At 44.2% G+C, this 26,313-nt stretch overlaps 1 protein-coding gene across 1 annotated transcript; it reads left to right on the top strand.

Annotated features, from left to right (window-relative positions):
* The first annotated feature begins 4,101 nt into the window (after nucleotides 1-4,101).
* On the top strand, nucleotides 4,102-26,299 carry NFE2L3 (NFE2 like bZIP transcription factor 3). The gene is made up of 5 exons (XM_074986161.1): nucleotides 4,102-4,524; nucleotides 20,235-20,411; nucleotides 22,222-22,305; nucleotides 22,748-22,906; nucleotides 23,938-26,299. The coding sequence occupies exons 1-5, from the start codon at nucleotides 4,102-4,104 to the stop codon at nucleotides 25,138-25,140; spliced, it is 2,046 nt and encodes a 681-aa protein (XP_074842262.1). The 3' UTR covers nucleotides 25,141-26,299.
* Nucleotides 26,300-26,313: the final 14 nt, after the last annotated feature.

Here is a 26,313-nt window from a genome sequence, read left to right as displayed (position 1 = left end):
ATAGGGGAAGTCAACAATACAAGAGGGATGTCACAGAAATTCAGCCTAAGGTACATCAACTCCAACTATGCTATTCTCATAGCTGGAATTGCGTATCTTAGATCAGCTTTCTGAGGCAGTGTAGACCCGGCCTTAGAGCCGAAAGAACTGTTTGAGACGCATAGCTGAGTTGGGGTTCTCGGTGAAGCCTCTGCCATGGCAGAACACTTCCCCACAATTGTTTTGCACAGGCGGAGAGGGGGATACCCTGGGAGAAGCAAAAACCATGGACAAATGGGTTTAATCAACAGCTAAACAATTTAATCCTGGTGATTTCGAAAATGAATTTAACTACTGCACTAACATTTGCAATGATAACAATTAATAAAGCACTAATACTTACAACTTGAGGAACTATGTACATGGAGAGGAAAATAATAAACATGTCCTCTCTAGATAATACACTATAAAACATTAACGACTAAGTCCTACTTTTCTAACTACTAACTAGCTAGCTGGATATGTATACATGGTACCAGTCCTTTCCTAACTATTCGCTGCCTGACCAAAGATTTGGGTCAGGGGAAGGAGCTTCAGGGGTTGATCAGGCTGCTGAGGCAAGCAGGGGTCCATCGGCCTCCAAGGATTCAGGAAATCATCCGGTCCAGTTCTGCTCTCTTCAAAGATCTGGGAGATCTTTCCTCAGATGCCGCGCTTTTCTGGAATTTATAGCCTGGCCTTACATCATCCCCTGAGGCCTCTAGAACCTTCCAGCACTTTCTGACTATCCCTCCATATATGGTACCACCACTCATACATATTCATAAACTGTCATGAATGTTTACTATCTTTCCTGTGTGGCAGTTAGGCTAACCTCATTGCTTGGGTCAAAATGGCAGTTCTTTTTCAGCTGACATTCTATGATTCAAAACTCTCTTGTGACTTAGCCCATGTATCAGTGTGGATTTAAATGAGGTATTGCGACACTCCAGCGCATGAATAAAGAAACTGTTCACCCTACACCCCGAGTGGCCATACTATACACCCACAGAGTGTGGCCGAAATATTTGCCAGGGAGTCATGGATTCCTCATTTTCCTATGGGGTGAGAAAAGATTTTGTACAAAAAGGAGGGGAAGAGTCCTATTCAAAAGACACAGAGAGTAGAAGCAAAGTAATAGCAAATACCAGCAACCTATTCTAAGTTATATAAAACCCAAAGTGAATTAAAATAGTGCAAAGTAGATAGTTACTGAAATTAAAATCACTGGGCGGGGGGCTGGGTGGAGAGGAATGTTAAACAATTGAAGCTATTTAGGTATCAAGTGAATTGTATTTAAAAATCTGTCTATACCATTAAGTTTTATTGTTGTATTAGTGCCATTAATAGGCACCTTATAATCAATAGAACAATGCAGCAGAAAGACAAGCTGAGAATTTCTTAGTGTTTTTCTTTGTTACAGCGGGATTATAAATTATCTGCTGTGGTTTGAATGACTGAAGATTGATAACCCCGGGTGAAGGAAAGTTAAGTTTGTGCTGGGATGGGACACGTGCTTAGCTGGAGAGTCAAAAAGAGAGTGATGAACTACAGAAATTTTCAGAATTTCCACTTTGGGGATGCATGGGGAGTTCAGCTTTCAGGTCTAGCATTACAAACAAAGCATTAGCATTAAAATGTAGTATAAACAGGTGTTTCCTTAGTAAGAAACATCTTTGCTAAAATCTAGAAACTCAATCCACCACAGTGCTGTATGCAGGAAACCCTCACAATAGCCAAAGTTAATTCAGTGGGTCATAACACAGGCATAGAGGACTACCACACAGAGCAGATTCTGGGCCTAACATGCTACCCTTATTAAGCAGTCTCATTATTTTGTTGCTGGCTTTTAAAAATGGAAAGGCAATGCAAAAAACCTCAAAACAAGCCCAATGCAATATTACTCTTGCAATCGTAACATGTCAGAAAATGTGTTATGCAACAAGAGTGGTAATTCTGTTTCATTAAATTCACATAGTATTTTCTAATCTTCCTTAAATCAGTGTGTTTATGGCAGTATAGGTGTTTTTATGAATGCAACAAGTAACACACAGAACACACAATAAGGCTGAACCCAGTGGTGTGAGCATTGATCTGCTAAACCAGGGGTTGTGAGGTCAATCCTTGAGGAGACCATTTAGGGATTGGGAAAAATAGATGCCAGGGATGGTGCTTGGTCCTCCCAAGAGGGCAGGGGATGGGAGTAGATAGCCTCCCCAGGTCCCTTCCAGCTCTAGGAGATGTGTATCTCCAATCATATATATCTATATAAAGCAACTCTACCATGGAAGATAGACCCTGAGTGGGGTCCCTGATTTTGTTTCACGCATGCGCGAAATGGCACTTGCTGGGGGCAAAGTGAACCCAGGAACTCCTTGCGAGCAGCGAGGATGGGAGAAATGCTCTGCTCAACCTTCTCCTGGTAGCCAGCCACTGGAGTCAACCACTGATAAATCAATTTTATCTACACAATTCGCATAGCTAAAATTACATATCAGTGATCAACTTCTGTGTCTAGTATAGACATGGCCCCTGTGTAATCACAAACCTAGGGATGTGGCTCACATCCCAGGTAGTCTGATGAAGTGAGTCTGTGCTCAGGAAAGCTCATGCTCAAAACTTTTCTGTTAGTCTATAAGGTGCCACAGGAGCCTTCGTTGCTGTTACGTATACAGACTAATTTGGCTACCCCTCTGATACTTGATCCCAGGTAGTGGCACCTATACCACTTAAAGAGAGAAAGAACAATCTCCTCTACAGCCTTAGGTGAGACCCAGCTGGCTGTCAGCTCAAACTGCAGAGGCTCCTGCAGTAAGCTCCGGAGCTCCCAGGTCAGTCTGCCTGTGGGCAGTCACACTGGCAATTGGAAAGGTGGCTTTTTTTGCTTTTCCAGCAGGCTGAGCTCAGCCATGCTTCCTTCCTCAGAACACAGCAACTACAAGAACCTGGGAGGTGTGGCACAGTGGCAGGGCGTAGCCTGTTAAGATCAGTAGACTAAAACACTCCTCCACCCAGGCAGAGCTGTGGTATTTACCAGAGGTGAGGAAAGTACCTAACAAGTTACCTGAATAAGTGCTTTCACTTATGGGTAGTTGAGTACAATAAAGTATGTGTGTATGTATACGAAACAGGTCTTTGCCCATGACAGCTTATGCTCCAAAATATCTGTTAGTCTATAAGGTGCCACACGACTTCTTTGTTTTTCTCGAAGATACAGACTAACAGGGCTACCTCTCTGATACTTTTATATACCTAATTTCCCAAAGGGACACCACTGACTTGTACTTAAGTACACCCCTGCCCCCGCTCCAGCAGGTACATTTTACTCAAGTAACTTTTTGAGTACTTTCCCCACCTCTAGTATTTGCAGGCTGTTGAAGACGCAATGCAGAGCCAGCAGGGGGAACTTCAATCCCCAGAAAGCTTTGCGCCTTTCTCGCTCGCCGGCCTGGTCAGTCCCCTCCTTTCAGGCGGGCACACAGAGGCAGGTTTACTCATGTTCCACAAGCCGCCTGGCAGCTCCTCCGAAAGCCTCCCGCGGTAACCAGCCCCAGTTAAAGTGACAGGCGAGCATAGCTGCGCCCGCTGTGGAATACCCTCCCCGGCGAACCGTGGGGACGGGAAGCCCGGGGAAAGGGCTAAAAGACGCCGAGAGTCGTCAGGCTATTGGGAACAACCCTGCGGGGGCAGAGTGCACATGGAGGGCGGGGGCAACCCCCCAAGACCTTGCTGTAATCCCACTTGGGAGGCAGCCTGTGGTTCCCGGCTCCCTCCGCTCACACACACGGGCGGCCAGGGCTGGAGGGGGCTAACGCGATCCGGGGCCAAATGGGGGGCAGCACCCAGCCGAGTGCGGGGGTGCCCCCGGCCCGCACCCTCCCACTCACTGCCCTAGGGAAGGGCCGATCGCGGCGGCTGGCGGGAATGGACGGGGCTGGTCCCTGTGCGCGACTGCTGGGCTCCTTTGTCTAGTTTCTCTTTCCCCTCCCGGCGTGGGCACGCACACACGTGCAGCCCCGGCCTCCCCTGGGCGGCAGCCGGCAAGCCGCTGGGGGAAGCAGGAGGAGGGGCTCCCTGGCAGAGATGAAGCCCCTGGCCGGGCGCTGGTACTCTGAGGAGGGGCTGCTGCTGCAGGTCACCATCCTGCTCAGCCTGGCGGGGCTACGCCTGCACCCGGATCTGTACGTGCGCCGGGCCGTGGGGACTCCCCACGCGGGGCGGCTGCAGTCGGGGACCAGCGCTCCGTACTCTAAGTGCCTAGAGCGGCTGCTGCTGCTCCGGGAGGTGCGGGCGCTGGGGACCCCTTATATCCCCCGCACCCGCGTGGACGCCTGGCTGGTGCACACCGCGGGAGCCGGCGAGGGGAATGGGGCGCGCCCCTCCTCGCCCGTCAGGGGCGCTGGCGGCCCCAGCGAGAGCAGCGCCCTGGAGGAAGGGGATGGAAGAGCTGCAGCGGCCCACGGAGCTGAGCCCACGGCCCGGGGAAGTGATTGCCTTAGCCTAGAGGTAAGCGGCAGGGGCTGGAAGACACCAGAGTATCGCTCCCTGCCTGGAGGGGCGGGTAGCTTGGGGACCCGCAGAGCCGAGGAGGTGGGGCGCCTGTAGATCAGAGAGGAAGAACAGGAGTCCCGCATGCAAAGGGGGCTCCCCAAGCACAGACGAGGATGAGGTGGGGGGCTCACACTATGTACAGCACCTCTCCATCCAGCCTCGAGTCCAGGGTGCATCCATGGGGAGCTGCTCCTCGCACTTCCCCAGCCCCTTTCTGCTTGGGAAGTAATTGGGCCTTAGGTCATGTTGCAGAAATATTGGGGAGGGGCCTCGAATGCTGGGACCAGCTGGCCTCCCGCAAAGTTTGGGAGCAGGATCACTGCTGACCTGAAAGAATTTAGGCTTGGAGCTAGCTGAATGCCTCCACTTGCCCTGTTCTGTAATGGGGCAAATCCTAAATGGTGAGCCTCTGACACAACGGCTCTGAACTTCCAGGAACTAGGATCTAAAAGTGCTTCGGTTTTTTTATGATGCCTCAGCTGGGAAGGAGGCAGATTCTGCCCCTACTCCTTGGAGATTTAATCTGAATATACTCTGTATCCTGTAACAAAAGGGGGAAGGGAAAGGAGATGGCTTTTTTTTAAATGTTTGAGCTCATCCAAGAAGCAAGGACACAGTGTCTTTTCTGCTGTCTATATAAAGCAGAACAAACTCTCCAATTCCAAATGATTTAATCTTGCTTGTGTGCTCAAAAATGTGTACACAAATAAGGAGGTTCCATTATGTACTTTATTTGCTCTAGCAACATAACTGTTCCAACTGATTATAAGTAGTGGAGGCCAAATAAATAAGTGATTTTGGTTCTGGAGAGATTATACACATCTCATAAAAGCAGGTGAACAACAGGGTTAGCAAGCAGACTTCAGTTTTTAGTGGGAGCCCGCAACTATCGATGAGATCCCATTGCACAGAGATTTAACCATGTGCTTAACTTCACTCACTTTAATTTCTCTTGAAATCTGTTTTGCTAGATTAGGGCTTTAATCTTAAGTAGTTTTTTTTAACGTGTATACGTAGACGCTTTAAAGTGTAATTTATCCACAGTGTCTCCAAACTGGTAGTGTACTTCATAGTACTGTTTTAGTGGACCATGGGTATATCACCCTCCAATAGCTGGTGTTATCAATTTTATTATAATACTGTCATCATAAATCTTGGCCATTTTATTCTGCCAGAGTGGATCTCCAATTTCACCAGTGCTCTTGGAAACACTTCCAGCTGTGGTTTATTACCATATTTGATGCTTGGCATAAACTAAGTCAAAACATATAGTTGTGCCTGGTAAAGATGATCAGTTTAAGTTAGAGTGTCCATACCCCTTTACTAACTACAGCAAGCTATGTAATATGCAGTTCTGATCCTGCAAAACAGTTATGCATGCATAGAACTTCATGCAAGGGAGTACAGACATTCAGTTTATTGGGACTACGCTCAGGAGCATAGTTACTTGGGTAACTTTTGGAGAATCAGTGCTTTGATTTTTAAGTAGTTTGTAAGCCTGCTGCTGATACCATGGTGGCAAGCATTGTGGATACATAGGTGAATAATTACTGAGTGGTAAGAACATTTTTGACATATTTTGAAATCTTAAAGTAAAGTAATACTTGGATTACCATACATTTGAATACAGGATTTAAATCTCCAAGAGCTATTTTTCAGTTACTTGAATTCAGTAATCAACCCCAGCTGATGCTGTCTAATTATGAAGTATACTTACAGTGTAAAATCTCTCATTTTTTTCCTTAATGTGAGGTTTTTGCACAAGGATTAGCTTGGTTATGATTCTGTTCCGTATCAGTATTATTTCTGTAGGTACTTGCAGAACTAGTTTCTCCACCCTAACCTAAAGGGATCATACACTGTGTCAGCATGAGGGATGATTAATTTTCTGTGCTAATTTAGCTTTAAACCTTTCCAAAGCTCTACTTCACTAACGTATAGAGTGCTCGAGAGACTGAATCCCAAATCATAGTGCTCTTGAGTTGAAACATAAATGGGTTCGTAGAATAAAAAATCCAATGTCTTCACCACCAAATTATCTAGCTTCCTATATGTTAATAGATATAAAATATACTGTAGTTTGAAATTCTTTCATGGGATTAAAGACCCTTTATTTTTATTCTAACATGGTTCTTACCAAACAGATTGATTTGTGGAAATTCTCATATATTGAAAATACAGGTTGAACCTCTCAAGTCTGGCACACTCTAGTCTTGCAACATCCATGGTCCAGCATGACTTTAGTTAGCCGGCTGTCCACTTTTCATGAGTGTAGCCAGGTTTCCCATGGACCTCATTAAGTTTGTTCACAGCCACCAGTCCTGGCTTTCCGAAAACATTTAGGGGCAAATTAGAGCTAAATAATAGCATAGAACACTAAGAGCCCAGTAAGCAGTGGAAGTGTTGGTAACGCTGCTAGAAAGTATTGAGCTCCTATGGTTCAGCAAATTCTCCTGTTTGGCGCCAGTCAGGTCCTGAGGGAGCCAGACTAGAGATGTTCAACCTGTAGAATGTACAGCCATTTTCTCTTTTGTTGATATGTTTTTGGATCATCCTCTAGGGAAATTCCTGGAATCTTTTTAAGACCAGAACTTGTGCAAAGGATGAAAGACAGAAGGGAAGTTTCAGCCTTTTAAAAAAGATGATTGCCACACTGCTAAAAAGGCCCACTTTGATTGTAAAAATGTGGCTCCACTAATGAACAGGGTTACAAGGCACTTTTTAGCTCTTTCTTCCTACTTTCGTGAAAAGTAGCGCAGGGCTTTTGCCAGCTCACTTTATACCAGTATTTATTAAACTACGTTCCGTGGCACACTGAACAATTCACAGGTGTGCTGCGAACATCTGACACTTTTTTGGTATGATACACTGGTGGTATATCTTTTCTGTTATTAAAAACCAGATACAATGTTACTTCTTCATTGTTATGATACCTTATTAAATTACTTCATTTTGGTTTTCCTGTTTGTTTTGGGTTTTGTTTGTGGTTGGTTGGTTGGTTGGGTTTTTTGTTTGTTTGGTTTTTTTTTAGTCTGACAACCATTTTTCTGAAGAAAATTTTCATAGGTGTTCTGCATAAAAGTATTATTGTTTGGTGTTCTGCAGGATTAAAAAGTTTAAGAAACACTGCTTTATAGTGCCCAGCATGCACGCTCTCCCCCACCAGAGATCAGGACTGGAGCTTGGAGTCTAGGGAAGTTTTGTTGTTCTGATATTGTGCAGCTTAGTGAGGTTTTTCCAAACCAAGCTGAGAGATGTCAGTAACTACTAACTGGAAAAACAACTGAATTTACTGTGTTCATCCAGCTCAGAGGGTGGGACTGCCAGCAAAGCACGTGCTGCGGATCAGAAAATACCAGTTTGGGGGAATTTGATATTCATAAGCCTGAGAGACGAATGGGTGTAAAAATGTAAATGCAAGCGCAGTTGCTGATTTTTCCTGTCTGAACATGCAGTAATTTACAGTACAGTTTGTCTTGGTTTTAACGCTCTGACGGAAGGTGTAGCAGTATTATGAACACTCATGTCAGTCTTTAAGAACAAGCATGGCTGTAGAGGTGTTTCTGCATTAGATTGTCACACACCAAATTGAGATCAGTGCAGCCTTTGTGTTTCATTTCACATACAAGAATGATACACACACACAAAAATAGAATATGCACATTCAGGGAATTACAGGCTCTTGAATGATATGTTTTCTGCCCTGTTTTGCATAAAGCACATTCCAGTTGTGCATATTCATATTCAAAAACATATCCCCATAACAGATATGGGGGCCCAGCATCACAGAGTGAACCAAAGATGGAGATGCCCCCAAGGGGAAGAAAGTAGGAAAGTCACGTCAAGCACAGAATTACAAAAGCCCAAGGAGGAGAAAGTAACTGACAATCAAAGATAGCAGAAACCTTGAGCAGAAAGAGGGTAGAGAAGAGGCCCTCGAACCTGGCAGAGTCTAGTGAGAATGGCCTCAGATGAGTCAGAAAGTTGGAAGTCAAACTGCAGATAGATGAAACAGATGCATGAGGGAAACTGAGGAAATGGGAGAAGATTTGCCAGGGGAGTGTAGGGGTGGTGAGAGGAGGGATATGGAGCAGTAGGTAGGAAGAAAGGAGACAGTTAACTTTCAGAGGCCATATTATGCCTTAGAATAGAGGCAAAGGAGGCAGAACGGAGTGACTAAGAATAAGGCTAGGTCTACACTAGAAGTGTAGACACAGTGTATACTAGCAAAAAAAGAAAAAAGGTGCATGTATAAGCTCATGTAGCTTAAAGTAGTTTGGTGAGCAAAAAAAAAATAACTGTAAAAGCACTCTTCTGCTGAAATACCTGCAACTCCAGGAGGGCTTTTGTTAATTTAGAAATGTCAAAAGCAACCCATCGCTGATACTGCTGTCCTAGCAAAAGTGTCTGTTGTAGATTTCTGTTGTAGATAGATAGTGTATGAAGAGAAGTTAGGAAGAAATAAGGTTTGAAGGGAGGCATCAGTTGGTTAGAAGAGAACAGTAAGTAAACAAACAAGCTTCTGTGTTTGTACAGTTTGGAAAGTTTCTTATTTAGTAGTTGTATTACTTTGGCAGCTGGTTACCTGCGCCATCACACCTCTTGCACCAGACCGATGTCTCCTGCCTTTTTATGCCCAAATCAATTTCTGGATTTGAGGGCAACTCAAGCTTCACCCTGCCTGTTACCTGAAGCCCCACATCTCTCACTTCACCCCCGCCCCCCCCTCACATATCTTCACTCATTTTTACGAAGCTGGGGCAGAGGGTTGGGGGTTGGGCTGGGGCCAAGGGGTTTGCAGTGTGGGAGGGGACTCGGGACTGAGGTGGGGATGGGGATTAGGAGACGGCTGGCGGTGACGAAGGGAGTTTGGGTACAGTAGGGGGCTCTGGTCTGGGGCAGAGTGTTGAGATGCAGCAGAGAGTGATGGCTCTGGGAGGGAAATCAGGACTGGGGCTTGTGGGGCAGGAGGGAGCATGGGATGCTGGCTGTGAGTGGGGGTGGAGGCTGGCATGTGGCCTTCTGCTGCTTGGCATTCACTGCAGGTGGCTCCTGATTGGCAGTACAATGAGGCTGGAATAGGCCGGGTGCCTGACTTCCTGCCTGCCCCCAGGTCCATGCCACTCTCAGAAGGGGCCAGCATACCCCCATGGCCCTGGGGGCTGGGATCAGGGAGCATATGGCTCCCCCTCAGCTCCCCTTTGCCACAGTTCTCTGTCCCCAGTCAATTGGAGAGGCAGGGGCTTGGCGGGGGGTGGTACTTGCAGGCAGGAATCTCAGTGCTGTTCCTGCCCACCAAATCCCTCTACACCTGCAGGAGTGGGCCGGGGTGTGGTGCTGGGGCATGTAGGAAGCCTGTGGGTCACAATTGACTGGGAGTCTCCCCAAGATTGACCAGTTAATTGTGATTGACTGTTCACCACTGGGCTTGGCACAGCATAGACACAGAACATAACCTCTTTTACAAATCGCTCCGTCTTTTCTCTGAATAGCTCTTCCTTCAGTCAGAAATTAATCCATGGTGTAGAGGGCTACAGAACCATAGGCCTGGAAGGGACCTCTGGAGATCATCTCGTCCAGCCCCCTGCTTCAGGCACGATCAACCCCAACTAAATCATCCCAGCCAGCACCTTGTCCATCCGGGACTTAAAAACTCTAGGGATGGAGAATCCACCACCTCTCTAGGTAACACATTCCAGTGCTTCGCCACCCTTCTGGTGAAGTAGTTTTTCCTAATATCCAACCTACACCTCTCCCTGTTTAACTTCAGACCGCTGCTCCTTGTTCTGCCATCTGACACCACTGAGAACTGTTTCTTACCATCTTCTTTAGAGCTCCCCTTCAGGAAGTTGAAAGCTGCCATTAAATCACCCCTCAGTCTTCTCTTCTGTAAACTAAACAAGCCCAAATCCCTCAGCTTCTCCTCATAGGTCGTGTGCACAGCCAGTGCAAAGCCAGAAGTTGTGGCTGAAGCCCTAAAGGTCTATTACATATTTTTTAGAAATGCTTTAAAAGATTATTTTTTTAATGTTTTAAAGCTGATGTTCGGTGATTTTTTTCCCGTTATGAGCTATATGGTATCTGAATTTGTGTAGTTTCTACATTTGATAAGTTAATACAAATGCCAAAGCTCTATGTATTTTGTGTCTAATCAAGCAGAATTAGACACAAAATACACTGAGTTATGGTATGGTATGGTATGGTATGGAGCAAATGCCATGTGGTGCATAATGATAACCAGAAGGCAAACAGCAAGCAGTCCTATAGCACCTTAAAGACGAACACATTTATTTATTAATCAGGTGCTAAAGGACTGCTTTTTTTTTTGTGACAGTACGGCAGACTACCCTGGCTACACCACCAAGACTATTTAGAATGCAAGTAGTGATGGACAGAATTAGATACAAAAGACATAGAGCTGTGGTATATTATATATGCATAAATGTGATATTTTGCATATGTTGACTCAACAGTGTGTGTTCAGGTAAATATGATGGTTGATATTATAGACCCAGTGCTGTGTAAATTCTGCCCCCACCTTCTGCACACTGTCTGTTTGAGCCAATAGATTCTCATACTGTTTTGAAGCCAACAAGGATATTTTTAACAGCATATGCCTATTTGCAGCCCAGAATAAATTTTCAGAATTGAGATATTGGTAATAATAGTCGATATTAGACAGACACAGCATTTGAAGCCACAGGTGTAATAGTGTATTCAGTTAACCTAAATAAATTGACAAATTTTATAAATCTTATTAAAATGCTTAGACATGTAAGTATATCGAATATGTAATCCAAAGCAGCCTGGGTATGATAATCCTGACATACCGTGTGCTATTGTTTTATCTTCCAAACTTTTTAAACCTGTGATTTGTATTTCAAAGGATAATGTCCATTTCAGCGGACTTTAAATGTCTGTCGAAGGAAATAAAGGATGTTTTGTTTCATTATGAATGTAGAACGATGACTCGATGTTTCCCTTTACTCCAGATTAAGCAGATGCCAAACAATCTGTAGAACTGATTATACAGGTAGCAGTCTAGTATACAGACAAATATCAACAGCAGTAATTAAATACCAATCTGTAGTTTGAGAGATTAACTGTATCAACGACAAAAGTGGATGCTACCTACTTGAACTACCCAGGCATCTTTTGGGAAAAGAACGCAGCAGGGCACAGATAATTCAACAAGTTCTTGGAATATGTTGGAGAGAATTTATTTCAGAAGCTGGAGAAAGTTACTTGGTGGGGAAGCTGTTCTAGATTTGATTTTAATAAATAGGGAGGAACTCCTTGAGAATTTGAAAGTGGCAGGCAGCTTGGGTGAAAGTGTTCGTGAAATGATAGAGTGCACAGTTCTAAGGAGTGGTAGAAGGGAGAACAGGAAAATAAAAACAATGGATTCAGGAAAGCAGACTTTAGTAAACGGAGAGCTGATAGGGAAGGTCCCATAGAAAGCAAAACTAAGAGGAAAAACAGTTGAAGACAGCTGGCAATTTTTCAAAGGGACATTACTAGGAACACAAGAACAAGCTATCCTTTTGCATAGGAAAGATAGGACATATGGGATGAGACCAACTTGGTTTGACCAAGAGATCCTGAATGATCTAAAACTCAGAAGGGAATTGTATAAAAAGTGGAAAGTAGGTCAAAATTCAAACATATACACTGGAATGTAGGGGTAAAATTAGAAAGGCGAAAGCACAAAATGAGCTTTGTCTAGCTCAGGCATGTCCAACCCACAGCCCTGGACAGCTAGTAATGCAGCCCCACAAGATCGTAAACTTTTAACATTATTATGTGATTTATATACATTAACTATATTATATATTTTATATGCGGCCCAAGACAATTCCTCTTCACTCAATGCGGCCCAGGCAAGCCAAAAGGTCAGACACCCATGGTCTAGCTCAAGACATAAAGGGAAGCAAGAAAACATTTCTAGAAAGTAGTACTGCAAAAGGGGATCTAGGCATCATAGTGAACCACAAGCTGAATATGAGTCAATAATGTGACACTTGCAAAAAAAGGAAACATGATTCTGGGTTGCATTAACAGTAATTCTTTCACTCCACTCTGTGCTGATTAGGCCTCGACTGGAGTACTGTATCCTGTTCTGGGCACCACATTTCAGGAAAGATGTGGAGAAATTGGAGAGGATTCCGTGAAGAGCAACTAAAATGATTAAAGGTCTAGAAAATATGACCTATGAGAGATGATTAAAAGAACTGGGTTTGTTTAGTTTAGAAAAGAGAAGGCTGAGAAGGGGACATGATAGCAACTTTCAAGGGATGTTGCAATGAGGATGGAGAAAAATTATTCTCCTTGGCCTCTGAGGTTAGGACAAGAAGCAATGGGCTTAAATTGCAGCAAAGGAGGTTTAGGCTGGACATTAGGAAAAGTTTTCTAACTGTCAGGGTGATTAAGCACTGGAATAAATTGCCTAGGCTGGTTGTAGAAGCTTTATCACTGGAGATACTTTAAGAACAGGTTAGATATCTAATAGGGATGATATGGACGGTGCTTGGCCCTGCCATGAGGACAGGGGACTGGATTTGATGACCTCTCGAGGTCCTTTCAGTTCTAGTGTTCTATGATTCTATAGTTTTACAAAGGAAATGGGGAAAACACACAGCTAAGCAACACACAGATTAACAACAACAATGGAGTGAGTATTTTTAGTCAAGGTTTAAAAGGAAATATAATGGAAAGAGGGTAACCAGCACTGAAAACAATGTCCGCAAATAATCGAGGGTCAAGTTTGGAACGTCTGACACTGTGAAATGCATGCTGTGACGCAATGGTGGGTGGAAAGACAGTGAATGCTGGATTGTACTGTCTGCTGATACTAGAGAAGAGGACTCTTTCCCCCTCTCCCTTAATACTTTGCAGTCCTTAAACATCAGTTATCAATTGAGTCCATATTGTTACTCTAATGTTTAAGATTGGTGAATGAAAGATGAGAAATTAAGTGATTTGTCGTCGGTCTCACACCAAGCAAATGCCACAACCAGGATTCAGAGTCCCAGGTGTCCTAGATGCAAGGCTCATCCATAATCCACTAATCAGATTTGCTCCTAAGTTCTGTTGTCCAATGCATTTAAAATCAACAAGTGTTGGAGGTGAGACCAGAATGTGGGATTCTCTGGCTCTCAGCATTGTGCTTAGTGCCCTAATTCAAACACTTGGCCTGCTCGGCATGATGCAGTATTTTCAGAACCTACAGGTCTGACGAGATGTTTTTAAAAAATCTTTACATAAGAACAGATATACGGGGCCAGACCAGTGGTCCATCTAGCCCAATGGTTTGCAGCCTGTAGGCCCTGTATGGAGCAATCAGCATAGCTGTGGTCCATGTGACAACCTCAGAGCCATACATATAGTATATATGTTGTTTGGCTGCGACCAGTATAACACACACAGCTGCATATGCAGCCCACAGTCATAAATAGAGAAACCACTGATCTAGTCCAGTGTTTCTCAACCAGGGGTACATGTACCATTGGGGTACCCTGAGGTCTTCAGGGGGTGCATCAACTCTAGATGCTTGCCTAGTTTTACAACAGGCTACGTAAAAACACCAGTAAAGTCAGTACAATCTAAAAGTTTATTCAGACAGCATTCTGTTGCTTCACATGCCTTACGCTGAAATGTCAGTACAGTATTTCTATTCCAATTCATTTATTTGAGAATAAGGTGGTAGAAAGTCAACAAGTTTTCAGTAGTTGTCTTCTGTGATATTTTTGCATGTTTTTGTAAATAAGTAGTTTTTAAGTGAGGTGTAACTTGGTGGTATGCAAAACAAATAGGAGTCCTGAAAAGGGTACAGTGATCGGGAAAGGTTGAATGGCACTTGTTTTAAGATCTCAGATTATTTTAGGACCATGTTTCTCAACCAGTGGTAAGCATACACTTAAGGGTTTGTGAGAGACGTCTGGGGATACTTAGTTTTTTTAAAGGGATACTTTTATTTTAAAAAAAAAAGGGGGGGGGATGGGTGGGTTGAGAACCATTGCTCTTGTCCAATATCCTGTCTTGTGACAGCACACCATGCCTGGTGCTTCAGAGGGAATGAAGAAGTCAGGCATTCATCAAGTGATCCATCCTGTATTGCCCATTCCCAGCTTCTGGCAAACAGACTAGGAAGCCCAGCTTGTGGTTTTGCATCACTGTCCGTCCTGACTGATAGCCATTGGCTGACCTATCCTCCATAAATTCATCTAATTTATTTAATAGTCTTGGCTTTCATAACATCCGCTGGCAAAGGGTTCCACAGATTGTGCATTATGCAAATAAATTATACTTCCTTTTGTTTGTTTTGAAACCTGCTGCCTATTAATCTCATGATTATATCCAAAATATCCATCATATCCTCCTGAGTTGTTTCTTTTCCAACCTGAAAAGTCCCAATCGTACTAACCTCTCCTTATACAGAAGCTGTCCAACACCTCTAATAATTGTTGTTGTTCTTTTCTGAACCTTTGTCAATTCCAATACATCTGTTTTGACTTGGGGTGACTAGATCTTCATGTAGTATTTAGCATCTGGCTGTACACTAGTTCACACAGAGGAAATAAGATGTGGCTCTAGGTCTCTATGGTTGTGTAGAAACCATTCCCAACAGGAGTGGAAGGTTGCCTTCTGCCATGTTGCATTCCTGAGTCTGTGGACAGTCTGAAACAGTGGCTTTGAACACTGTGATCTTCAACAGTCCATTGGTCTTCCTGGATGTTAATGCTAAAACCTAAGTGGGTCCTGTCCTGCTGAAGTGGTCGGAAGGGATCTGAAGGCTACCTTTGAATTGGAAGAGAAAGTAAAGGCATGGAAACCACTGACTTCTGTAGAGTGTAGAAGTATCTGAGCACTGGTTTTGCCCTCATAAAGGAACTAACCATTCTAAAGCATCAGAAGAGAGCTGTTAACAGCTGTTCCACCGTCAGGCTGCCACAATAGGCTTATAGCCGGCTAACAGCTGTTGCCTGTGCCCCACTGTAGGCTAATGCCATTTTGGAAGCTTTGCATTACCTACACTGCAGATTCGTCCCTTACTGTTCATGAAACTGCTGCAGCCCATTTTCCTGCCCACAGAAGTGGGATGAGATCGCACCTTTTCCATTTACAACTCGCAAGGGGCAGGAGTACCAGCACCAAAAGGGGTGCCCAAGGAGTTTGATTTAACATGTTCCTACCAGGCATGCTACATTGAACTCTAGAAGATTGACTGTGGCAGCATCAGTCTTCCTGGAAGTGAAGATGTAGCCTAAAGCATGTGCAGGAAGAAGACTTCAATTATTACAGACTAAAAATTTTGTGTCCAACACTACTTTCCACTGGTGTTCCATTATGGAGGGAAAGAATATATTTGCAAGTGTTTGGAAGAACAGTTGCTTCCTGATCTTTGTTCATAACAAGCAAATTCTCTGATCAGTTCCATGTATCTGAGTACTTTCTCAGCTGCAGTTATATATGAATCTTTTTATCAATAACTGGGAATTCTGTATTATATATTTATGGAGAAAGACAGAGGAATTAATAGAGTTGATGGTTGTTTACTATTGGAAAAGGCTATTTTTAAAATTAAGGGTTCCCTTATAACTTGCAAAAGTGATATGAAAAATTTAGACTCCTAAGTTAATTTTGCTTCCCAAGAATCTTTAGGGTACGTCTGCACTACAGCGTGCTTTCGAAAGGCACCCTTCAAAGGATCACCTTTCGAAAGTGCGTGTCTACACAGAAAAAGAGGATCAAACTTGCGATCAGCCCCTTCGATATACTGGCCCGCTCTTTCGAGAGAGAGTGTCCACCCAGCTACAGGTGCCCTTTCGAAAGAATGGGCCAAGAAACACAGCGGACAGGGCCGCATGGCGGACAAGCCCTTCTGGCCTCCGCAGCCAGCCGCTCCCCTAAAGGGTCCCTCCCAAACACCCTTGCCGTGCGCACGCTGAGGCCTGCAGAGCTGTCACAAGCCCCACAGAGCCCAAAGGTGCATGGAAGCCAGTCCCCATGGACGTCCAGCAGCAGCTTCTCCTTGTTGAGCTGGCCATACTTGATGCTGTGCTCAGCCAGCTGGCCACGGTGCTCATGGACACCTTCCACTTCCTCCTGGGGGTTAACCCCCCCACTGTGGCTCTGGAGCCCCTCAAGCCTGGATCCCACTGGTGCCCCCCAATCACCCCACTGCCCCCGGAGCCACCCCAGCAGCATGGACTGGTGGGAGCAGTTGGTGATGGGGGACTGGGATTATGCCAGGTGAGTGCAAAACTTCCACATAAGCAGGCAAACCTTCAAAGAGCTCTGCCACTGGCTTGTCCCCACCCTGAAACACCAGGACACCCGCATACGGCCCACCCTCCCTCTTGAAAAACAGGTGGCCATTGCTGCCTGGAAGCTGGCCACCCTGGGCAGTTACCGGTCAGGGGGCACCAACTCCGGGTCAGCAAGGCCACCATCAGGGCTGTCACCATGGAGGTAAGGCATGCTTGATGCACACACCCACCACAGGGAAGGGAGAGGGGCCCTTGGGCCAGGGGACTGTTGGTGGCTGGGGGCCCAGAGAGAGGTGCAGGGAAGGGTCCAGGCACGCCTCGTCACACACTCATGAGAGCACACGCCCTCCCTCCTGTGCAGGTCATGCATGCCATCAACGTCGTGCTGCTGCACAGGGTGGTCTGTATGGGGGACTTGCATGCAGCAGTCGTGGGATTCGCAGCACTCAGCTTTCCAAATTGCTTTAGTGCCTTGGACAGGACGCACATCCCTATCCACTCCCCAGAACACAGCTCTGCAACTACGTAAATCAGAAGGTCTACGACTCCGTGGTGCACCAGGCGCTGGTGGACCCAAGGAGACACCTCATCCATGTAGAGGTGCCACTTCACCAGCTCTGTCTGGCGATGGCTGACATTGTCCCGCCATCCCGCTGTCTTGCCCTCCTGCTCTGGGCCCCTCGTGGTGGGGCTGGAGGTTGTGAGTGGTCACCCTCCTCTGCTGGGCTGTCCAGGACCATGGATAGTTTGGGTCTCTCCCAGACCTCCTGTGGTGTGGCTACAGGGATAGAGAGGAGGACACGGTCAGTCCCATGTTATGGCACAAGGGTCATGCGCCTCCTGTGGGTACCAGCCCCTGTCCAGCAGGAGGTGGCCATGGGGTATCACACTGCAGGAGTCCCCACCATGTGGGCAGTCCCTGGATGTGGTCCATCCCCATCCCCCCACACCCCATGCATGCAGCTCATGGCGTTGTCCAGAGGAGCGGGTGCTGGATGTCACTGGTGGCCGTTGCGGCATGCTGGGAGCCACGACCACCTGTGCTGTCTGTGGCTGGGTCTGCTGGGCATGTGGGTGGCCCACTGGTGGCTCTGGTGCCCCCACCCCATGGGCCGGGGTGTGTTCCCTCCCAGCTACTTACCTGTGAGCCCCTTGCCGTGGTCCGGCAATGCCCAGCTGCCCCTCACCCGGCTTGATGACTGAGATTGGAGCTCTCTCACCAGGTCCCCTTCCTTGCTTAGGACCTCAGGGCAGCCTCTGGCTCCAGCTGCATAGGCTGTTCAGTGGGTCTGGGCTCCTCATCCCTGGGGTGCAGCTCATCTGCTTCTGTGTCAAGGACAAACGGTGCAGGGAAGCTGTTCCTGGGCCCCAGGAAGCTGTGGAGCTTGCTGTAGTAGGTAGGGGCAGGTCACAGGACCTGCCCCTCAGCGGCTGGTGGAGACATGGGCCCAGGCGTATCCCTGCTGCAGCTCCTCTGCCTTGCTGTGTACCTGGTCTGGGGTGCAGGCAGGGTGGCCTTGGGCAGACAGTCCTTTGGCCAGGTGGGTGAATGCAGCTGCATTCTGCCTCTTCACCCCCACCTCCTTTAGGACTTCATCCTGTTTCCAGAGCCAGAGCAGGTCTCTCAGCTTGGGCTTCGTCCATGGGGGGCTGCCTGTAGTCACGTGAGCCCTGGGAGCACTTTGAGGGCTCTGAGGGGAGGCCGTGGGGATCCTGAGGTGGCTGGCTGCTGGCCATCAGTAAATGTTGCAGCTCTACAGCTGCTCTGAAGGCGTGCTGTGGGAGCTTGTGCTATGGCTGTTTCTAGCACACACTCAGCTTCCTACCACAGGGTTTCTGGGTCCATACAGCTTTAAATGCAGTCAGACACAGCTACCATAGAGCCCCACTGCCGCTGGCCAGGGCATCTCCTCACACCAGCTGGCTGACGCCATGGAGGACCGCTCTTTCAAAAGAGAGGCCTATGGAGCATCTACACGTTTCCTTTCAAAAAAACCCAAAACTTTCAAAAGGGAGGGCTCTTCCTATTACAGGATTGGAGGAATGCTTTCAAAAACAGTGCCCAGTTCTTTTGATTTTGGATCAAAAGAGCACATTGTGTGTGTAAATGCTCCACCCACTCTTTCAAAAGAGGGCTGGATTTTCCCAATGTACTTGCAAGTGTAGACACAGCCCTAGTGTGTTTTAAAATACTTTGTCTTCCTATGTTGTGTGTGTGTGTGTTTGGTTTTTTTTTGCTTTATTGACATTTCAGATGGGTGGAGTCTATATTTTGTATCCACTTGTACTTAAAACCAGTTTTCGAAGTTCATAAAAAGCTTTATATAGGAGAAAAATTGGTACAACGTGGGTAATTTATACACTTGTCTGGGGATCAACAAAGCCTTAAATTCATGGTGCTCGAGCAGACAGTTTTAGAAGTGTAACGCCCACAGACCCAGGTTGCCAGTATCAGGGATAGAACCTGTAAGTGTAGGGTCTAAAGCCCTGCATTCTACCACATGAGCTAAAGGCCAGCTGGCTATCAGCTGATGCTGTAGAGCAGACACTTCGCTCATCCCAGATGAAGTCTCAGTACCTCTGGGTACTACAGAAGAGAGAAGGTAACACTTGGTATTCAGTTGGAAACTAGCCTTTCTGCTGTTGCAGAACATGCCATTCTAGAGCATGGAGTTCTCCATTGTAGACATTGTCTTTTTAATTCTCGTTTGAGAGTTCCAGTATGTAGGCTTTTGCCAATCATGCTTCTCAAACACCAGAAATGACATTATTCTGATTTTGGAATATTTAAAAGTTTTTTTCTTTCAGTATCTTTGTGATGTCATTCCACAACAAGACATGCACATGGAAAATGGTCAAAATGTATCAACTATGCACTGTAATTTTAAGTAATATAGAGACAATTACAAAATTGTTCTCTCTCTCACACACACGAAATAGTTTGTAATAGAAGTTGCAACCCCCTTGTGCTATATCACCATGAGCACAACTGCATGTGAATTGTGTGTGTCCCTGCATAGCATGTTTGTCTATATTAAAACATTACGGTAGATTCACTTTTCTAGTTCTGTAGTTCTTTGTTTGCAGCTCTATGCATTTTAGCTACCCCCTGCTGCTGAGTAAAGCAGAAGAATGTCTAGGTATACTGTAAGGGGGTTCAGTGTCCATATAAAACTGGAAATATATAGCATACATAAGTGTTACACATGCATGCTTCTGTCCTGTTTCAGTCCTGTTCTCTGCTTGTTGTGTTACGAGATTGCTGTATGATCCATTCATATATGAATTGATCAGACATATGTTTCACTGGAAATTATACAATATGGCTGAACTAAGCAGAGGTATATAAGTCAAGGCTACATTTGGCATTCATATACTTTGTTTCTGACACTTTAGGAGGTAGACTTGAAACCTGGTCTGGAAGCTTTGGATTCCTGCTCTCTGCATCAAGGAAGTGAACAATCAGAATCACAAGATGGGGAAGAGATAATAAAGCAGGTGAATGATGAAGAAAATGAAAAAGAGGATAAAACTGGTAGGGAAGAGCGAGAAAATGAAGATTCTAGCACTGAGGTAAGCATAACGATACCAAAAACAATAGCAACAAAAATCCACGCAACATACAAACCCAGGGTAAATGGGTAATTGAAGATGTCCTACTGCTATTCATTGTGTAAATTCTATTAGGAGAACTAGTAAAGAGGCAATGTCTGGATGATACTTGGTAAATATGACACCCCCGTTCTCTTTCGAAAAAGTCAGACTCCCCTTACAAATCCGGTTTCACTTTGAAACATTCTAATACTTGCAAAATTAGTTACCTTAAAATTAGTTTTTATATTATTCTACTTTTTCTACTTCTGAAGACAACAGATATTCTCTCTCCACTGTTTCAAAGTTAAACGCACACATATTTGAGACAAGGATGCTAAAGTGTGCAGATTTCACTTTAGTGTGGTTTAGCTATACATAGGTGGATCTTTAGGCCCACAGGATTCATGTTTAATGTAGGATTGGTCCCTAGGGGACTAAATTTTGAAATACTTGGTTGCCACTATCCAAATGTTGCTGCAGATTGCAAGAGGCAATTACACAAGGGGCGGGGTTGGTTAATGCATTCTAACTTCAAATCAGTTAGGCATTTTTGGCCTATGTCTCCTTGCAATTTGTAGTAAAGGGATTGTGCCTTTTCCACATGAGAGCTGAGAAGTGAACTTCCAGTCCTCTTGCCAGCAGCCCGGCCTGTGACTTTCTAGTCTGTTTTCAGGCGTCACTAGACTGAGAGGTTTCAAACGTTTCTCTAGATTTTCAGGGTACTGGATGCAGCTTCAGCCAGGAGGCAAGCACAGGTGGGGCAGGTATGATGCTTTCAGTTGTACAGATTGAAACTCTCTCCTCCGGCACTCTCTCGTCCGTAATCCAGCATGATTTCAGTTAAGCAGACAACCACTTATCGGGTGTGTCCAAGTTTCCTGCAGTCCGATAAAGTTTGTTCCACCCACCAGTCCTGGCTCTGTGTTCTGTGCTGTTATTTAGCTCTAATTTACCCCTAAATGTCTTCTAAAAGTCCAGTAAGCAGTAGAAGTGTTGGTAACGCTGCTAGACAATATTGACCTCTGATGGCCTGGCAAATTCTCTCATTCAGCCCCAATCCAGTCCCAACAGTGCAGGACTAGAGAGGTTCAACCTCTAGAATCATTCTGCCCCTCCAGGCATTTCCTCTTCCAGATGGAGGCTCCATTCGGGGGTAACAGGTCCAGAGCACTAGACTGTATTGCTCTGTTCCAGAGCAGCAGCAAGTTGAGCTCCTTTGTACTTCTGCCAGCCCCACCAGGGGATTGAGGAACACCTTAAATTTTAATGGGATACAGTGTTCCACCTAAAGCTTCTGCCTGGAGGTGCCACTGACCAATGATCCATCTTAATTTTTTCATCCATGTGCAGAATAAATTTTCTTATGTGCACAGAGGTATGTGCCGCTGTGTGCATCACCAATAGAACCACATGCTGCTGGCTGTGGGCAGCTGTGGGTGCCCTGCCGATCAGCTGGGTGGCACCTGAATTTCTCCACGGCAGTTGCCCAAGAGCTCATCTTGCAGGGAACATTGCCACTGACTGCTCATGTGGCATCTCCAGGCAGGTGGGGATCTGATAGAGAGCTGAGATTTGCTTAGTTTTTCATAAGGCGGACCCTTTCTCAAAATTCTCGCGGCTTTTAGCAGAGACGCCCCCTTTTCTCTCACCCCTTTGTCTCTGGTTTGTTTCCAAAGCTCAGGACCTAATAAATGTGATGCTGCAGGACTGCTGGTTGATTTTGAAGTTATAGACTAACATGGTTACACCGCTGAGGCTTTTCTAAGTGGTTTTGTTTCCTCCACTCCAGAGCAACAGAAATTCCATAGATTCCTCTTCCTTCTTGGAGGACTATGTGCAGCTGCCATCATCACAGACAGAAAATGCACTGCAGGTAAATGTGAAAACTCACAGATGTATTAGCAATGGATTCTAATCGGCATCATTGGATAATTGGGATAGACCATTTAATTAAAGAATAAGCAGAGACCATGCCATCATATCAGTTCCGTAATTTATCTGAAAACTGTTGTAAAAAGCTAGCCTTGTTGTTACCTTTTAGCATCATCATTACTTACCTGCTGTCTGAATCTGTAAAAGTACATAATTTATTATTTGAAAACTGTCTAAATATTTCAGTTCTTCCCAGTTCACCAGGTTATATTTAAAAGACAGTTTTTCTGTGTAAAACAGAATACTCATGCTTTTTCCAGTATATTACTGAATGTTGATGGTATTGTCACAGTCAATGGGGTTAGCAACTGGGGACCTTCTAATTGCTAACAGATTGTTTTAGAAAACAACAAGTCTTGAAAAATTTCCATGTGTCTTTTAAGGGCATAATTGAAAACACTAGTTCTGCTTCCCAGCCTACAGCAGGGCTAATATGTAGTAACTCAGTAGAAGAAATATGGCAAGACTTTCTTCTGTCACCTGAGCTATGGGTAAGTTTAGTAGAGAACTTTAAATATAGATATTGTTCTTCTAAAAATATGCACACATCTGATTTGTGCAAGGGCATTATTTGCTTAATGAGCTGCAGTCTGATATGCCCATTTGTAGGATTTAAGTGTGTAGACATCTTGCCATACACTACAAAGTTGGTAAGGTGGATAACATTGTTGGCTCTATCCAGATGAAGAACCCAGATAAGTCATCTGACTTTAAACATCTTCGTGCCATCCCTGTAAATAACTATTAGACAGAATTCCATAACCAAATGTTTTCCTGCTCGGATAGAAATGACCTGCTCTGTGCTTGTTAGTTTAGTCACAATACTTTTCTGTTCCAAATCCAGCTTTTTGCTCTGGACATGGTTCTGTAACCAGACCAGTCAGTAGGTCTAATTTTGCTCTGTTATGTGTTTGTAAAGCCCACTGTTTGCAGTTACATAACTGAAAGCAAAAAGAGGCCCTTACAAAATGCAAAATATTGGGATAAGCACAGCTTCAGAATGTAACAGGTGATATAAGTCTGTAAACTATTAAAATCTCATATGTTGGGTGCCGACCACCTGAGTGAAGATGTACCCTGAGAATGAAAGAGAAGCCAGTTGACTGAAAAATGATCAAGAATGATCAGTAAAGTAGCTAATGTTGAAATTTTAAAACTAAACAAGATAATCTGTCAAGCCAGTATCTTGAATGTGGCTCTCACACAGCTTGTTTCAAGTTGTTGGCAGCTTTGAGAAGACAACACTATATTGACTGGACTCTGCTCATGTTTTTAATGTTTAGTTTCATAATGAAGGGGGCTAAAATCATGTTTTTTAAATGTAAGCTTAATTTTAGAGTGCAATTCTGGACTGAAGGGTGAAGTCTACTGAAAAAGCTACAGTCATAGACTAAATAGGGTCTGTGTGCAAATAGGAACTAGTTCTTCCATACCAAATAATAGAAAAGCTTAGGATGTTGTAGATAGTACCAAAACAAAAAAAAAGTGCATGTATAGATAAGGAATTTAGAAGTATTTAATTCAAAAATTTGTATGATTCTGTGGGTTTTTTTTTTTCATTTCTTTTTAGGAAAATTCATCCTCCTCTCACTACAATGTAAATTTGACCCATGCTATTAGCCATGATGTCAACCTCCATGAAGCAATGTTACTGAGATCAAACCATAGCACTAGGGTAAATCCAGAAACAAGGAATGTACAGAGACAACAGTCCTTCCTGCAGTTAAATTCTAGCATCACAAATCCTGAATCATTGCTGAATGGGACTAATTTGGGGTTATTTCCATCTGTTGACATTAGGAACCTCACAAACCAGGATCTTCTTTCAGACCTTGATGAGAACATACTTGATGAGATAAATTTAATGGCCTTAGCACTGGAAGAAGGTTTTGATCCTATGGAAGTCTCTCAGCTCTTTGAAGCACCTAACTCAGATTCTGGATTTTCTTTAAATTCAAGCCACAGCTCAGTCTCTTCAAACAGTTCTGATTCATCATTTGTTTCAACCTGCAATGAGGGTGCTGTTGGATACAGTAGCGATACAGAATATACTTTTCATGATGACTTAGGGGCTATAGGGGGTCATTACCCAGAACATAGAAAACACTGCCATATGAGCTATCAAAGCAGTTCAGCCTATTGTGGGGAAACCACACTTCAACAGTTTTTTCATAACCACACTTACAATCAGCTGCCAAATGAATTAGCATCCGCTTCTGAGACTGGTCCTCCATCATCTGGGAAATCAAAAAGAGTAAAGGGCAGGTGCCTCAACAGCACAAACAAAAACCTTGGCCATGATGAATGCTGTGTGAAGGCCCTGAGAATTCCATTTTCTGTAGCTGAAATTGTGAGCATGCCTGTGGATGAGTTCAACAACATGCTATCAAAGTTCTATCTGACAGATAATCAAATGTCGCTTATGCGTGACATAAGGCGAAGAGGAAAAAACAAGGTTGCGGCTCAGAACTGTCGCAAACGTAAGCTAGATGTGATCCTGAACTTGGAAGATGATGTGTGCAATCTTCAGGCCCAAAAAGAAATCCTTAAGAAGCAGAAATCTCAGTGCAATAAATCAATTAGCCTGATGAAGCAAAAACTTGATGACCTTTATCATGTAATTTTCAGTAGGTTAAGGGATGACCAGGGTAGACCTGTTAATCCAAGCCAGTATGTCCTTCATTGCAATAATAATGGCAGCATTTTGATCATACCTAAGAGACTGGTCACATCAAAACAGAAACAAGATAACCAAAAAGAACAGAAACAAAAGTAAGATCACTACATTGTTTAGGACTCATTCTACTGACAGAATGTGGTATGTATAGTGGCATAAATGCATCTGGATGTGTTAAAAAAAGATCTAACTAAAGTATAATATTTTGAGATTTGTGCAGGTGGCCTGAATCTAATTATTTGAATGGTTTTATCTGTAAATATAGTAAATTGTCAACAATTAGAAGCTACCGGCTAGTCCGATTTTGCTGCTGAGATGTAACTAGAGCTACTGGAGGATGCCAGGCCATTACTGGAAGTATAATTTCTACTCGTAGTGAATTTATTACCTTTAAATGAGTTTGTGCAGGGTATTTTCAAATAAATTCCGAGTTTATAGAAGTGCATGGGAAATGATTGTAGGGAGCAGATAGAGGGTATATTAGTTTTGTCATAGTTGGAACTAGGAACCCTATTTTATAGGATCAATGCGAAAAAAAAGTTCAAAGCTGAAATTGGTTGTGGATAGAGAGAAAATATGTATTTTCTCCCTAGGCATGCGACTCTTGGAAGGTAAAGTGGCCTTAGATTTTTACTTAGTCTATTAGCACTGGTGTAGTTTTTAAAAAGCAGAAGACATTCATAAAATTTTGCCTCAAATTCTTTGATTTTATGTATTTATGTATTTTTCCACCTTTCTATGGATGTAAATTATACTTTTTGTACTTGTTAAAATCAGTGCTGCTTTCCTCAGTTTTCTGAAGAGGTCCTGGTGGCTACTCAGACTTTTCCTCTCTCTCCCTGCCCCCACATATTTATATATAAACATGTTTATAGTTGTAGTCTCAAGCAAACTGGATTGCTCATTAATTTTATACTTACTGTTTTTTCCTCTAAGTACATATTGAAAGTATTTGTACCTCTTCCAACACTGTGTTATGCTTGTCTTAATGTTAGTATAACACCATTGACTTTTGTGTATAAAAAGCAAGGAATACAGTGGTGAATCAGGCACTTCATATGATGTGTGTTTTCAAATACGTGTGTACAATTTTGTCTTTTGTCAGTCTGGATACCTTGACTTTTCTCCAAAGAAAATTACAAAATATTAATTTAAAACTAAGAAAAATAAGTAAGCACATTGAATTTGTTTAAAAATTGTGGTTAAAACATGAGATTTTGTGAGAGTTTCTCAAATATCCTAGGTAAAATAAACTGTATATATTACTTGCCT

Source organism: Carettochelys insculpta, chromosome 2 (genome assembly GCF_033958435.1).
Source record: "Carettochelys insculpta isolate YL-2023 chromosome 2, ASM3395843v1, whole genome shotgun sequence".
NCBI lineage: Eukaryota > Metazoa > Chordata > Testudines > Carettochelyidae > Carettochelys > Carettochelys insculpta.
The sequence above is the reverse complement of the archived record's forward strand: the minus strand, read 5'-3'. Positions and strand labels throughout refer to the sequence as shown.